Genomic DNA, 13,490 nt, shown 5'->3' on the forward strand with positions numbered 1-13,490 from the left:
GTCATGTTTGGTGGTAGTGAGCGGCCATATTGTAACGAGGGAGACTGTAGTGGCTGGTTTAAGATATTAAACCCCTCGATTACCCGGCATCCAGTCACCCCTGGTGCTTGACCAGCAGCAACGCAAACTTTAAACTATATAACAATGGATGACAAAACACAAATGAAGGAGTTAGACCAATGGATAGACCAGCTGATGGAGTGTAAACAGTTGGCGGAGAATCAAGTGAAAACACTATGTGAGAAGGTAAGACCGGGATGGTTTTTTTTTTGGCTATTTCCAGGGTATTTTTTTTGTTTTTTTGAGGGAAGTTTGTTGGCGTTCGTGGGCGTGAGGCCCTGGCGCCTGCAGGCAGCCAGGCAGGCTTTAGGCTATAGAGCGAGGACGACTGTGGGAGGGGAAGGGACTGGTGGGAGAAGCCTGGCTGGGCTTGGCCACGGCCGCCTGTCAAATTAAATCCACTACACTAGTCCTCTCCCACGCTACACTAGGCCCACCTCTTCTCCCACGCTACACTAGGACCCCTCTCCACCTCTCTCACACTACACTAGTCCGTCCCCCCCACCTTCTCCCACCCACCCCTCCCACGCTACACTGGTCCCCTCCCCACCTCTCCCATGCTAAACTAGTCCTCCCCCCACCACCTCTCCTACGCTACACTAGTCCCACCTCTTCTCCCACACTACACTAGTCCCCCCCCCTCCCCACCTCTCCCATGCAACACTAGTCCCACCTCTTCTCCCATTACACTAGTCCCTTCCTCTCATGCACCACTGGTCCCCTCCCCATCACTTTTAATGTGACAATGGCATGAGCAATATCCAACAATTGAGGGTTTAATAATATTGCACATCAGTTGAAATTTTGTTAGATTCCTTCATTCAGAATTATGGAGAAGGAACATGGCAATCAGACTCTAGAATTGATCCTTTGAAGTATGATTATGATATACTGTATACGAAGAAAACTACCTTTCCACTTCTGACACTAGAAATGTACCAGTATATTCTGCTTGCTAGAACTTTATTAAAATATATTCACTTTGTTTCATAAGAACTTTCCCACTGGGCACAATATCAGTGGTGTTGGTTCAGTATTGATGACATGCATTCGGATGATTTGAGTGCAGTATCAAGCAACTGCTGGAGTTGTAGTATTCATGAGGTCAAACCCTCAACCACTTGGGCTGGATGGTAGAACCACGGTCACTCTTCCTGCAGGTTGGGGTTCAATTCCCGACTGTCCAAGTGGTTGAGCACCATTCCTTCCTGTCTCATTCTAAATCCTTATCCTTTCTATGCGCTATATAGTCATAATGGCCAAGTGCTTTCTCCTGATAATTATCAATGTCAAATTTTATCGGATGATTCTGCATTGCTCTTGGATATTGTGCTCACTGGGTTTGGGTATGTATAACTTAGATGCTGTCTATCCCATATCACTTTAAATAGTGAGTGATCTATGTACATTATTTAGTTATCCTGAATAATACATTTTTCCAAATATCTCATTTGAGGATTAATATAAAAGGTCGATCTTTTATGATACTGGTGACCAGGGAAATGTGCAGTGCCCAATGCGCCAGCATGTTGATACAGTGTGCAGGCTAAATTTGTAACTGCCATTAGTCATAATATATAGGTATAGAGATATTTGTTAGTTTAATTAACCAATTAAGTTTAATAAGGGTTGAGCATATACCCGTACTGCAATTTAATAAATTTGTCTGTTCCTACTGTATCTTTTCATATTGTATCAAAGGGTGCCTAAGTAACGCCTAAGTTAACTAAGTAACAATACAGTAATTATTTTGTATGAATACTTCTCCATTTTATATATACTGTACATGCATACACTGTATATGTATACTATTAGTAGTTGCTTTTAAAACAATTATTTTTCAGGCTAAAGAAGTTCTGGCAAAGGAGAGCAACGTTCAGGAAGTAAAGTCTCCTGTCACAGTTTGTGGAGATGTTCACGGACAGTTCCATGATCTTATGGAACTATTCAAGATTGGAGGACGGTCTCCAGACACAAATTACCTCTTCATGGGAGATTATGTTGATAGAGGCTATTATTCTGTAGAGACTGTTACATTGTTAGTTTGTTTAAAGGTAAGAAATTGCAATTTTATTATTTTTAATTGCACCGTATGTAGTTACTGGAAACCACAGTGTATATAAGAATAATCAAATCCACTTGTTAGTAAATATTGCATATATGTGGGAGTCAGAGAGCAAGACTTCTGCATTTTGGAGGTAACCTCTAATAACTCTATTCTTATTCTTCCTTCCGATAAAGGTATATATATTGCATTTTTATTCTTATCTGACTAAAGTGATAGGCAGGGCTGTGGCTGTCTATCCTTCTAGATAATGACCTAAATTTAATTATATATAGGATCACTCGAGTCCATTGAAAAACTTACTTCTGTGGAAAAAATCACTTGGTTTATACTGAATAGGGAAGTGTATACATCTGAATGTTTATATGGTTAACCTATGTGTAGTTACAGGATGAGTGTGCTATGCTCATGGTGTCCCATCTTCCCAGCACTTTGTCATGTGATGCTTTTGGCCTTCCACTTTCTCACTTGTTCTGTCTACCACTCTGCAAAAGAAAACTAATAATTTTTTGGCACCTTTGTTTCCTTAGCTTGAATCTACAACCTTTTGTTCTTGAGGTTGCTGGTTTTAGGAATTCCTCTTTGTTGAGTTGGTAGATCCCTGCTATTATCTTGTAAGTGATCATATTGCATTTTTTTCTCGTGTCTTCTAGTTGTGGCATATTTAATGCCTCTAACCTCTCTTCTAATTCTTGTTTTACAGTTCTGGAAGCCATATTATAGCATGCTTTTACACGTTTTCTGGTTTATTGATTTGCTTCTTGAGATAGGGCATCAAATTCTGCTGCATATTTCAATTTTGGTCTCTTAAGTCATGAATAGTCTTTAGTATTTCACCATCCATGTAATTAAAAACAATTCTGAAGTTGGAAAATGCAGCATATGCTCCTTCCCAGACTGTTGTATTACATTAAACTTCAAAGAGGAATGTAGCTATTTGCATGAAAATGTTGAACAATACAGGTAGGATGAGGATTAAGTGATATTCAGTATACATATGTATAAACAATGACATGCGACTTGATAATTGGTCCAGGATCAACTGAAGCATCGTAGTTTCTTCATTATATGGTGTGGTTTGGTCGTCAATTTTAATTTCTAGATATGGGCAATTGATAGACAAAATTTAGTACATTTCATTATTAAAAGATGCAAAATTTAGTGAATATCTTGCTAACATGCTATTAATACCTTCATATACATTGAAGGTTATTGGTTTGACCTCCTTAATGTATTTGTTTATGTAATTTTTTCAGGTGAGGTTTCGTGAACGGATTACAATCCTCCGTGGCAACCACGAATCCCGACAGATCACGCAAGTTTATGGTTTTTATGATGAATGCTTGCGAAAATACGGAAATGCAAATGTTTGGAAGTATTTTACGGATTTATTTGACTATCTTCCCTTAACGGCGTTAGTAGATAGTCAGATATTCTGCCTGCATGGTGGACTTTCACCATCTATAGACACACTTGACCACATAAGAGCACTTGACCGGTTGCAGGAAGTACCTCATGAGGTAAGTCCATCGGCAGTACACATAGTGTATCGGTGTGATATAGGACTGGAAATATTACCTTAGTCATCATAGAATTTGACTTTAGACTGCCATTTTCAATAAGTATTGTACTTTTGACTCCTAATTTTAGTGTATGAAATACATTTAAAAAACAAACTGTATCTACTAATACTACATTTGAAATTGAAATTTTAGTCTAACTAGTTATTAAAAGCTTGTTTTAAGTCGAGCAAACCTGTATTATGACTTCTTCTTCAGGGTCCAATGTGCGATCTTCTATGGTCTGATCCAGATGATCGTGGTGGTTGGGGTATTTCTCCACGAGGCGCTGGTTACACTTTTGGCCAAGATATATCGGAGACCTTTAATCACTCCAATGGTTTGACTTTGGTCTCGCGTGCACACCAACTGGTTATGGAGGGTTACAACTGGTGCCACGATAGAAACGTAGTCACAATCTTCTCCGCACCTAACTACTGTTATCGTTGTGGCAATCAAGCAGCTATTATGGAGCTTGACGACTCCTTGAAATATTCATTGTAAGTACTGCATAAAGTTAAATATTAATTTTTTGTAGCTTAATTTGAACGTGATGGCAAACGGCCAAACATATTGAGAAATGGTTTGCTACTACAAGCCCTGATGTGGAAGTGATCCAACAGGTGTGTAAGTATTTGGGATGGGTATAGCAATGAAGAATAAGATGTGGTAGTGAAATGGGCAAGGGAATGAAATCAAATGTGGAGTGAAAGGAATGCGTGTGCAGTAAAAGGAACATTAGATAGAGGAAGATGACTGATGATTTGTAATGTAGGAGTGCTTATCAGTGACTGGGGAAAGGTAAGTTAATTATGAGGAGAAAGCATTATGCCAGTATGGCTACACAGTACTTGGAAGGGAATATGACGACATGTATCTGCAATAGAATGGAGGTAAAGAGTGGTTGGTGCCCAACCACTTGGACCATTGGGGGGATTGAATGGTGACCTGAAAGAAGCGAGGCCTTTGTTGTACCAACCAGTCAAAGTGGTTGGGGATGAGGGGGGGGAGAACTAGCTCTTTATGCCTTAATCTCTTCATGGGTTAATCTCTTTAGTGCATTCCACTTTCCTACTACCCATACAGGAAATGAGAACTTTCTTGCATCTCTACAACTCTTCCATATCCAGCTTGTTCAACCTCTCTAATTTAAATAGGCTTCCTTTATCCACTTTATTTCCCCTCAAATTCTTGAACATAATCATATACCCTGTTTCTTCTCTCTAAGGTTAAGGCCAAGGTCTCTCAATGGCCTTAGATGCCATGGAAGACAGACAAAATGTTGGTGTGATTTACAGATTTTGCTAAAGCCTTTGATAAATGTGACCATGGTGTTGTTGTGCACACAATGTGTTCAAAAGGAATTACCATAAAATAGGTAGATGGCTCTGCAATTTTCTGACTAACAGAACCCAATGTGTAATAGTCAACAAAATAAAATCCAAACCATCAACTGTGAAGAGCTCAATCTCTCGGGGTACTGTGCTTGCTCTGGTACTTTCTCATCCTCATATTGGACATAGACAAGGACACAATCTATAGTACTGTACAGTATCTTCCTTTGCAGATGACATTAGGTTTTTTGAGTAAACATACGACACAGCAAACCTCCAATCAGATGTAAATCAGGTCTTTCTATGGGCTACAGAAAATATGGTATTTAATGAAAAGTTCCAGCTCGTGCGCTACGGAGAAAGAAAACATAAAAACGGAAACCACATACAAAACGCAGTCAAATCATAACATACAACAAAAAAGCAATGTAAAGGATTTGGGTGTACTCGTATTGGAAGACCTTGCCTTTAAAGAATACAATAAAGTAGCCATCATGACTAAAAGAAAAATGACAGGTTGGATAACAAGAACCTTTCACACTAGAGATGCTATACCGATGATACTTTAAGACGCTAGTGCTCTCTAGAGTGGAATACTGTTGCACAATGACAGCCCCTTTCAAAGCCGAAGAAATTGCTGACCTGGAGAGCGTGCAGAGATTCTTTTCTGCTAGAATCCACTCTGTAAAACATCTAAACTACTGGGACCAACTAAAAGGCCTAAATCTGTGTTCTCAGGAGCCCAGGCGGGAGAGATGGATAATAATTTACAAGTGGAAAATATTAGAGGGGCTGGTCCCAAACCTGCACACAAATACCACACGAGACCAGAAGGCATGGCAGAATGTGCAGACTACCCCCATTGAAAAGCAGAGGTGAAATAGGTACTCTAAGCGAACTCTTATCAACATCAGAGGCCCGATGCTGTTCAACACGCTTCCACTACACATCGGTAGTTGGAAGCTCGCCCACTCATGCCACTGCTCACTGCTACCCACTGTCCCCTGACTGCCCTGCTATCCACCGGCTCTGTTGCCCTGCCACCCACCTCCTTAGTACACCAGCCACCACCTCCTTAGTACACCATCTGCCATCCACTTATTCTGCTGCTTGTATGCCCACCTATTATTCCCACTGCCTGCCCATCCACTCACTTTGCCGCCCACCCTGCTGCTCGTTCATCCATCCACTCACTTGCTTGCTTTTTACACGATTCTACACATGGCCTTCCCGGTTTGGTGCCTTCTTTTTGATAATTACTTACTTTCACGATTCTAGAGCTGGGCCATCCATCCAGTCCCCCCCCCCCCCCCCCCCATTGTCCGTCCATCCAGTTCCTCCCCACTATCCATCCTGTTGTCCTACCAAATAAAATATTCAAGCACGATCGCCACTAGGTGGGATAAACTGAGCACACCTTGTACTCGCTCCCAGCAGAACAAAATCTCCCACTCGTCGGCCTATACATGTATCGACAACTGAGGCAAACCTTGAATACCAAGTCAAATTTTTCGAAGAAATTGGGCTAAAAAATTTTTTAAGAGGGGCATTTGAAAACCAAGGTTCCCCTTTACACTAAGAATTTAACAAATATCCAACAAAGTTTAGAGAAGTCTAGTGGTGGTGTGCACTGAACGACAGCTATGATGAAACAACACATCAGGGATGTGTGTTTGAGTGACACACAAACGGATGACTACTGAACATAAACAGTGCTGAAATGTTTGAGTTGGGAGCTGTTAAGAGTACTGAGGTTCCTCTGTATAGGTGTGGATAGTTGGAACAGTTTGAGGGATTGTATTGATGCCAAAACCATCAATAGTTTGTCATGTAACAAGATTATATGGGGAAAATGGGATGCCATGAAAGTAGTTCTCATCCTTGTTCCTATCCCTCATCAATCTCTACACTTGGTTAATTAATTATACACTGAGCTAGAGGAAACTGTGATGAAGCCTTGTTTAATTTGTATTTTAATCTTTAAAATAATTTTAATTGTGCAATGTAAATAGATAAATCCTGAATTGCCTGCCTTCGTGCCATTCTTATTCCATGAAATTCACAAATTTTTCAACAGCAAATATTCATTCCCTGATTTGTCTTTGTATACTTGCAGCCTGCAGTTTGACCCAGCACCTAGGAGAGGGGAGCCTCATGTTACACGCCGAACACCAGACTATTTCCTGTAGATTATTGCTTTTGTTTTTCTTATTGCCGCCATCATGTTACTGCTGTGCCATGATGCAGTTATTGTTGGCTATTGCCACAAGGGTTTAGTTTGTATGCTCTTGTTTGACAAGTTAGTCAGTAATGATCATAATGACATTAATTAGCAGTGCTGTAGAAAATTTTATTTGAAGTTTTTCATGGGAAGGGGATTCATGAAGGCAGATTCTAGTGAATCCCTAGAATCTACCTTTTATGTGAATGAATCATTATTAAGTGGCAGAAATATACCAGGAATAACTATTTTTGGAGGAAACTGCAGGCACAGTTGCCATTACTGTTTAAGTAATGAATTTTTTTCACAAAGATAATTACTTCAATGTCATTCTTTGATGTTCTCTATTCCATAATTCTGAGAAGTCGTATGGCTGCATTTCAGCCTGTGCAAAGGCTGTTGAGGTGGGGCATTGAATATTAGTGCATTTCATTATTTCCACATTTTTTCCTCCTTCATAAGACTGCAGGGTCTTTGTGTTTATCCCTTACATACTCATGAAAGTAGCTTTTATAAGGTAATCACAATAGTTTTTGCAACTGGTCATATATAGTATTAATAATATTGCTCGAAATATCATAAATACATATGTAGCCTTGCAGTGGATTTTAAGAGCGGATTTCTCAATACCTGTATGTTCATTGGGACACATGCCTTATCTTGAAAGTGCTTGAAAATTTGCATGCATTTTAAGTCTTAGGAGAGAAATTAACAATTACTGTATCAACCTTAATTTTGTAGTGCATTTTTGTTCTAGTTCACTAAAGATTGCAAAGCAAGGGGTAGAAATCTTAAGTCTTAAATACATGCATACAGTGAGTATGGTGGATCTGTCTCCCAAATTAGTCACCTAAACAGTCATAGGTCAACTTTTCTTGTCATGTTTTCCAGCCTATGCTTCCACTAAGCTTGTGCATTTCTAGGTTGATTTCCTGCCTCCTTAGTACTGCCATATAATTGGCCGATTGCTCTTAAGTTTTGTATTGCGATCTTCAATGTTGGTGGAGACATAGGTTTTGGAAACTATATATAATTGAGTACAGACCAATTTAATAGTCTAGTTTGTGTAATATGATATATCACAGAAATATTTTAAAAGTATTATGCAGGATTTATTGTATGTATAAATATTAAATTATAGGCTTCAGCAATTTGCCCTTCATGTCGAGTTCAACTGCATAAGGATTCGTATATATATATATATTGTATACACATTATATATATTCTTTTTGCAAATATTTAGTATAAACCTCTTCTCTTTAGGACCAGAGAATTTTGTTTATTTTCTATTGTAGTAAGTAGACTGAGGTTAGATAAGAGCACAATTGTCAGGACATCTGCATAAATATCATATTTGCTAATTTATTAATTTCCTTGGTTTATATTGGTAATTGAATGTGTTGCCCAAGTCGATCAGTATGTCTGATAAATAGGTTGCAACTAACAGCTGAAAGTTCTCTGTACTGTCAGATATTGATTATTTGATACTGATTCCTTTGTTTCTGTTCACTTGTACGTTACCTTGCTTGTACAAGCCCCTTTTCCTGTGGTTTAATATTAAAATTATTGCCCACCCTGTGTTAGTAAAGTCACTTTAACCAACATACTCTGCCATGGAGGGATATAGCCTCATCGTAACGAGCAAGTCTGTAACTTGAGTAAACCGCATGGTTGTGTGTGAACAAATGTAACAAAGACTTAGTTCTACTTCAATAAAGTGAAAGAAACAAATTTCCTTTTTGTTTTTTTTAATACATATACAAAATTTTAAGATACAAATAACCTAGATGAAATTTAATGCAATTGAAATGTTTTGAGTAGGTTGTTTCAAGAGGAACATTGGTTTTGAGTTTCCTAATTTTAACACGCTTAAAATAAATTGGATGCAAGTTGCAATTCCATGTCATTAATATTATAAAAGCTCCTAGTGCAAGAAAGATGAATGCAAGTGACTGATAATGGGAATGATTTTTATTTTGTAACTGCAGTACATATTGCCTACACAATGTGCCAGTCCAAATACAGTGCTTCAAGAGATGCAATATTAAATTAATATTTTTCAAACAAATTTAAGACCTTCAAACATCCTGGCCATACTAAAACAATTCATTTTAAATTACTGTATCTACTCAAAAAAAAAAAAAATTTCAACATCTTTGACTAGACACGTGAGATGAAAGGATGCTTGTTTAAGCCCCTGCTTCCCAGCTATTGATGGAGCTGTAATGACAGTAATGTACATAAGCCAATTTAAAACTGAAAAAAATTGTCTCGAAAGACATTCCAATGAGTAAATTATACTTGAAAATACATTTGTGATGCAAACCAATGAGCAGTATAGGTCAGCCAAAACTGAAGATACAATAACGGTATCAACTCGCCAAAAATTAAATTATGAAAACGTGCAAGAGTAAAATACCTATATTAATTACAATTAAAATAAACATGTCAATGCAATAAAGAAAAAAAAAAAAAAACTGGGCAGTTTGACATGATATATATAACCACCTTCCACATCGCCTGTAATGATAAATAAAATGGAAAATAAACCCAATGAACATGAACCATTCGTTTTGACATGTGGCAAACCAATTTTTCATTTTCTATAGACAATAATACAAAGATGCCGCTAAAACATTAAGTTTTCACTAACTCACTGACTTCCCTCTGTTTTTCGTTTTTTGCTTGGAAATACTGGGCTTGATCTTCCATCACTACAGCCATTACTTCGAGCCATAGGTACCTTGAAGTCTTCATACTTATGTGTATTCCCTTTGTTGGTTCGAGGAGAACGCCATACAGATAAATCATCTCCCTCAATGTACATAGAATTACAACTCATTTGAACTGCCCTCTCACTACTTCGGTCTTTTTCTCCCTTTAGTTTAACAGTTTCTGACATTATCATCTTTCCTGAAATATCAATTTTGCTATTTCTATCCATAGCAATAAAAGTGCCATCACCAAGCTTAACATTTGTATTATTTCTAAATGATGGTGTATAAATACTTGTAGGAGCTAAATGTGTCTGACCATTATGATAAATTGAACTGGTATCTCTATTATTGTCTACATATCTATCATTAGGACCTGCAGCAAGACCATAAGCAGCAGACGTAGAGGCTTTCCCTACATGCCCAATGCTGGAATGCTGACTTTCATATTTTTCATTTGTTCGTGAAGGTGCTAAACCTAAAGAGTATGCAAATGATTCTGTTTGTTGCTGCTCTTGTCTAGCTTCTAGGAGTTGTTGTGTCATCAGCTGAGCCCAAAATGTTGGATCGTCTGTGAAATATAAGAAACAAAGTCAGTATAATTTAGTTTAATATTGTTTATCAACTTCAGGTCCAACCAAAGCTTTGCAAAAAAATGAACACAGTACCTTTATATGGTAAATAAATTATTAAATGAATTAGGTTAAATGACAAATTGTACAGACACTTTTACAATGCTGGAATCCTTTTAAATATTAACTTTGACAAGTTGATTTTTAAATAACACTTATCTTGATTCACTTATATCTTAATTATCATAATGTCTCCTCTGTGCATGGTCTCTAATTTAAGAGGCAAAGTTATTGAGTAACATTACAGACAAGTGGATAAGGGAAAAAAATAATTAACACTTGTACGCTGATGTCATAAAATTAGGAGTTTTGTTCTTGTGATCTGCACTAAAACTGCACCAATCAGTATATAATTTCACAATGTATAGATATAAAAGTACACACAGGTGAATACAGTTCTAGCACCTGACAAAAGTATTGGAGTATGAGCAAAAATATTGGTACACCTCTAAATTTTCACATCCAATAAATAAACAATATTTCCACGTACCAAGCACTTCGTTACTGGACATTTGTATTGTTAACATTGTACACGTCGGCCTAAATTTTCACCCATTTACCACCTAGAGTACAGCATTTACTATATTTGCCAACCCATCTTTCTGCTGAGATAGCACACTACTTTTTATAACTTTATGGACCATTGTATATATACTGTATTGATGTAATGCACAAATAGTAGAATTTGGTACTACTGTATTTGCTTTATAGTTCAGAAAAAATAAAGCTAAAAGCCAAACTTAAAATATTCCTAGGCCTAGTATAGCACATATGTACTATAATAGGCCTAGGATGGTTAGATTTGGTTTTAGTAGCAACATAAATACAAAACCTTTTTCAGTTTGTCTAAATTCAATAGTACCAAATTCTTTCTAATTGTCCATTATGTCAATATATATACGAAGGTTCATATCATTCCTACATACAAATACTATCTAAACAGGAGGATGGGCTGGTATTTACTGATCAATCGGGGACCCATTAACTTTTCAGGGAAATTCTTAGGGGAAAATGTGCATTCAGACTATGAACACTGATACCAGTTGTTCCACAAGCTGCACTACCAGTAGCTCAATAAAGTATGGTATATAAAATACTAAAATAAATACCTATAGTTTTAGACATTTGACTCACACAACTTGTCCAACTTTATATTATATTCATATAGTTTTAGACATATTCATATGTAACTGCTTGTGAATTTCATATTTTCCTTTGCCTGTGACTTCAGTTTCTTTGAAAATCTCAGTACAGATATTTTGAATTGCCTAGTATGGTTATACGTATTGTTCTTTTCTTGTACAAGCTCTGGCATCTACCAGTCAAATCCCAGTTCCTACTTTGGAATCCATTCAGATGCTAAGTTCAGTAAAGTCAAATACTGTATATAAATATTTTGTATAAAACAACCTTTAGGTTATGAATTAGAAGGAAACCAGACCATAGGCCAAATCATCATTTACCTTATCAATTTATTTATCTTGTGTTGACCAGTTGATTTCATCAGTGACAAGGATAAGTTTTCCCATTAAGGTACGTCTTATTAAGTACAATACTGTATACCCGCCAAACACACACCAAAACTACGATATTGGTACAACGTTTGAACAAGTTTTAACACCTCCTAACCAGTCATAACAACGTTCTAATACGTCATAAACACGTTAAGCCAAGATGTAACAACTTTATTACAAATTGTAACAAGCGGAAAATAGAGATAGTTTCGGTTTGTGTTTCCACGGTAAGGTTTAGATTGCATTTACTATTTGTGCTTGCAGAATTGAGCTATTAGCTCTAGGATGTGTGATTATTTGTGTCTTGATTTGTACCCCCAAAGGCATATTCAACATTTCCATACAGATTGTAACTATCTCTTGTACTTTTATTTACTAAGAACAGGAAAAATAAACCTGTACTCTTACAGGGTTCCATCTTGGGAAAAGCATTATCACAGGCAGCAATTCTTAACCCTTTTTCCTATTTGAACCCCTCCTTTCAAACTCCAAAGCTATTCTCTCACCCCTTCCCCCGAATTGACCAATGACAAATTTGTAACATAATATAGCAATTTTATGTTTAGTTCTTTATGCCATTCAACTAAGATGAGCCACATTTTATCACAGCATTCGTCACCTTTCTAAGAAAGTGGTTTTGCACCCCCAGTTAGGAACATCTGTGATATACGCAATTTTGGTAAATCTAATCAGGCTTCCTGTCCTGACAAAGGGAAACCCCCAAATACTATTCTGATACTGTACGCCTGTATGGAGAAATGTTTAACCTTTTCAGTGTAGCACTTCAATGTTGGGCCCATACTTTTCTTTGCGCAATATGGGACTAAATAACTTGTTTTATTTTTACAATTTATAAAAAAAAAAATCTTGGAAAAAATATTAATCTTTATTTTTCTAACATTCTCCATGCATTTCTGCATTCCCACATCTGACTTGAGGTATTCAGGAAACAAGCCGAGCCAAAAGTAGTGTGTTCTTCGGGTCTTAATTTATCTGAGGTCAAAGTGAACACATTTTACAGCTTAAGAAATCTTTCCAATAATGTGCTTTGGAAAGACTTATTTTAACCACTGGTATTATTTTGCAGTAAATTACTGTATATTGTCATGTTACTCATCAATGTCTGATGCAAGGTATGGTAGTTATTCCATACAACCTGTGAATAACAATGCACACTTACTACTGGCAAAGCAAGCCATAAAATGTCTCACTATAAACACACTAATGGAATTATCAATTATCAAAATAGATTTTACTAATGTGTTAGGTGGCAATTGCAGTAAAAATTTTATGTAATAAACCTTTTTCTGGGGGGAGCCCCTAGGGATAGCTCCTTGAAGCTATCCAAACTGATATGTGCTTTTATTAGTTTGGGGTCATCAGTCCCATGG

At 37.2% G+C, this 13,490-nt stretch overlaps 2 protein-coding genes across 2 annotated transcripts in view; one reads left to right on the plus strand and one right to left on the minus strand.

Annotated features, from left to right (window-relative positions):
* On the plus strand, positions 1-8,970 carry mts (protein phosphatase 2 catalytic subunit mts). Its single transcript, XM_045729524.2, has 5 exons — positions 1-246; positions 1,905-2,114; positions 3,382-3,645; positions 3,904-4,184; positions 7,135-8,970. The coding sequence occupies exons 1-5, from the start codon at positions 145-147 to the stop codon at positions 7,205-7,207; spliced, it is 930 nt and encodes a 309-aa protein (XP_045585480.1). The 5' UTR covers positions 1-144; the 3' UTR covers positions 7,208-8,970.
* Positions 8,971-13,490, minus strand: part of LOC123747358 (uncharacterized) — a 27,582-nt gene continuing 23,062 nt past the window's right edge. Inside the window, exon 6 of the mRNA XM_045729523.2 lies at positions 8,971-10,524. Coding sequence (XP_045585479.1) covers positions 9,893-10,524 — 632 coding nt within the window. The 3' untranslated portion in view covers positions 8,971-9,892. The remainder of the gene's footprint in view (positions 10,525-13,490) is intronic.

Source organism: Procambarus clarkii, chromosome 94 (assembly GCF_040958095.1).
Source record: "Procambarus clarkii isolate CNS0578487 chromosome 94, FALCON_Pclarkii_2.0, whole genome shotgun sequence".
In the NCBI taxonomy this organism is placed as follows: Eukaryota; Metazoa; Arthropoda; class Malacostraca; order Decapoda; family Cambaridae; genus Procambarus; species Procambarus clarkii.

Excerpts from the sequence above, each read along its gene's own strand:
- mts (XM_045729524.2), top strand. The coding sequence starts at position 145 with ATGGATGACAAAACACAAATGAAGGAGTTAGACCAATGGATAGACCAG. Across the intron at positions 2,115-3,381 it reads CATTGTTAGTTTGTTTAAAG|GTGAGGTTTCGTGAACGGAT; the intron begins GTAAGAAATTGC and ends TAATTTTTTCAG. Across the intron at positions 4,185-7,134 it reads GACTCCTTGAAATATTCATT|CCTGCAGTTTGACCCAGCAC; the intron begins GTAAGTACTGCA and ends GTATACTTGCAG.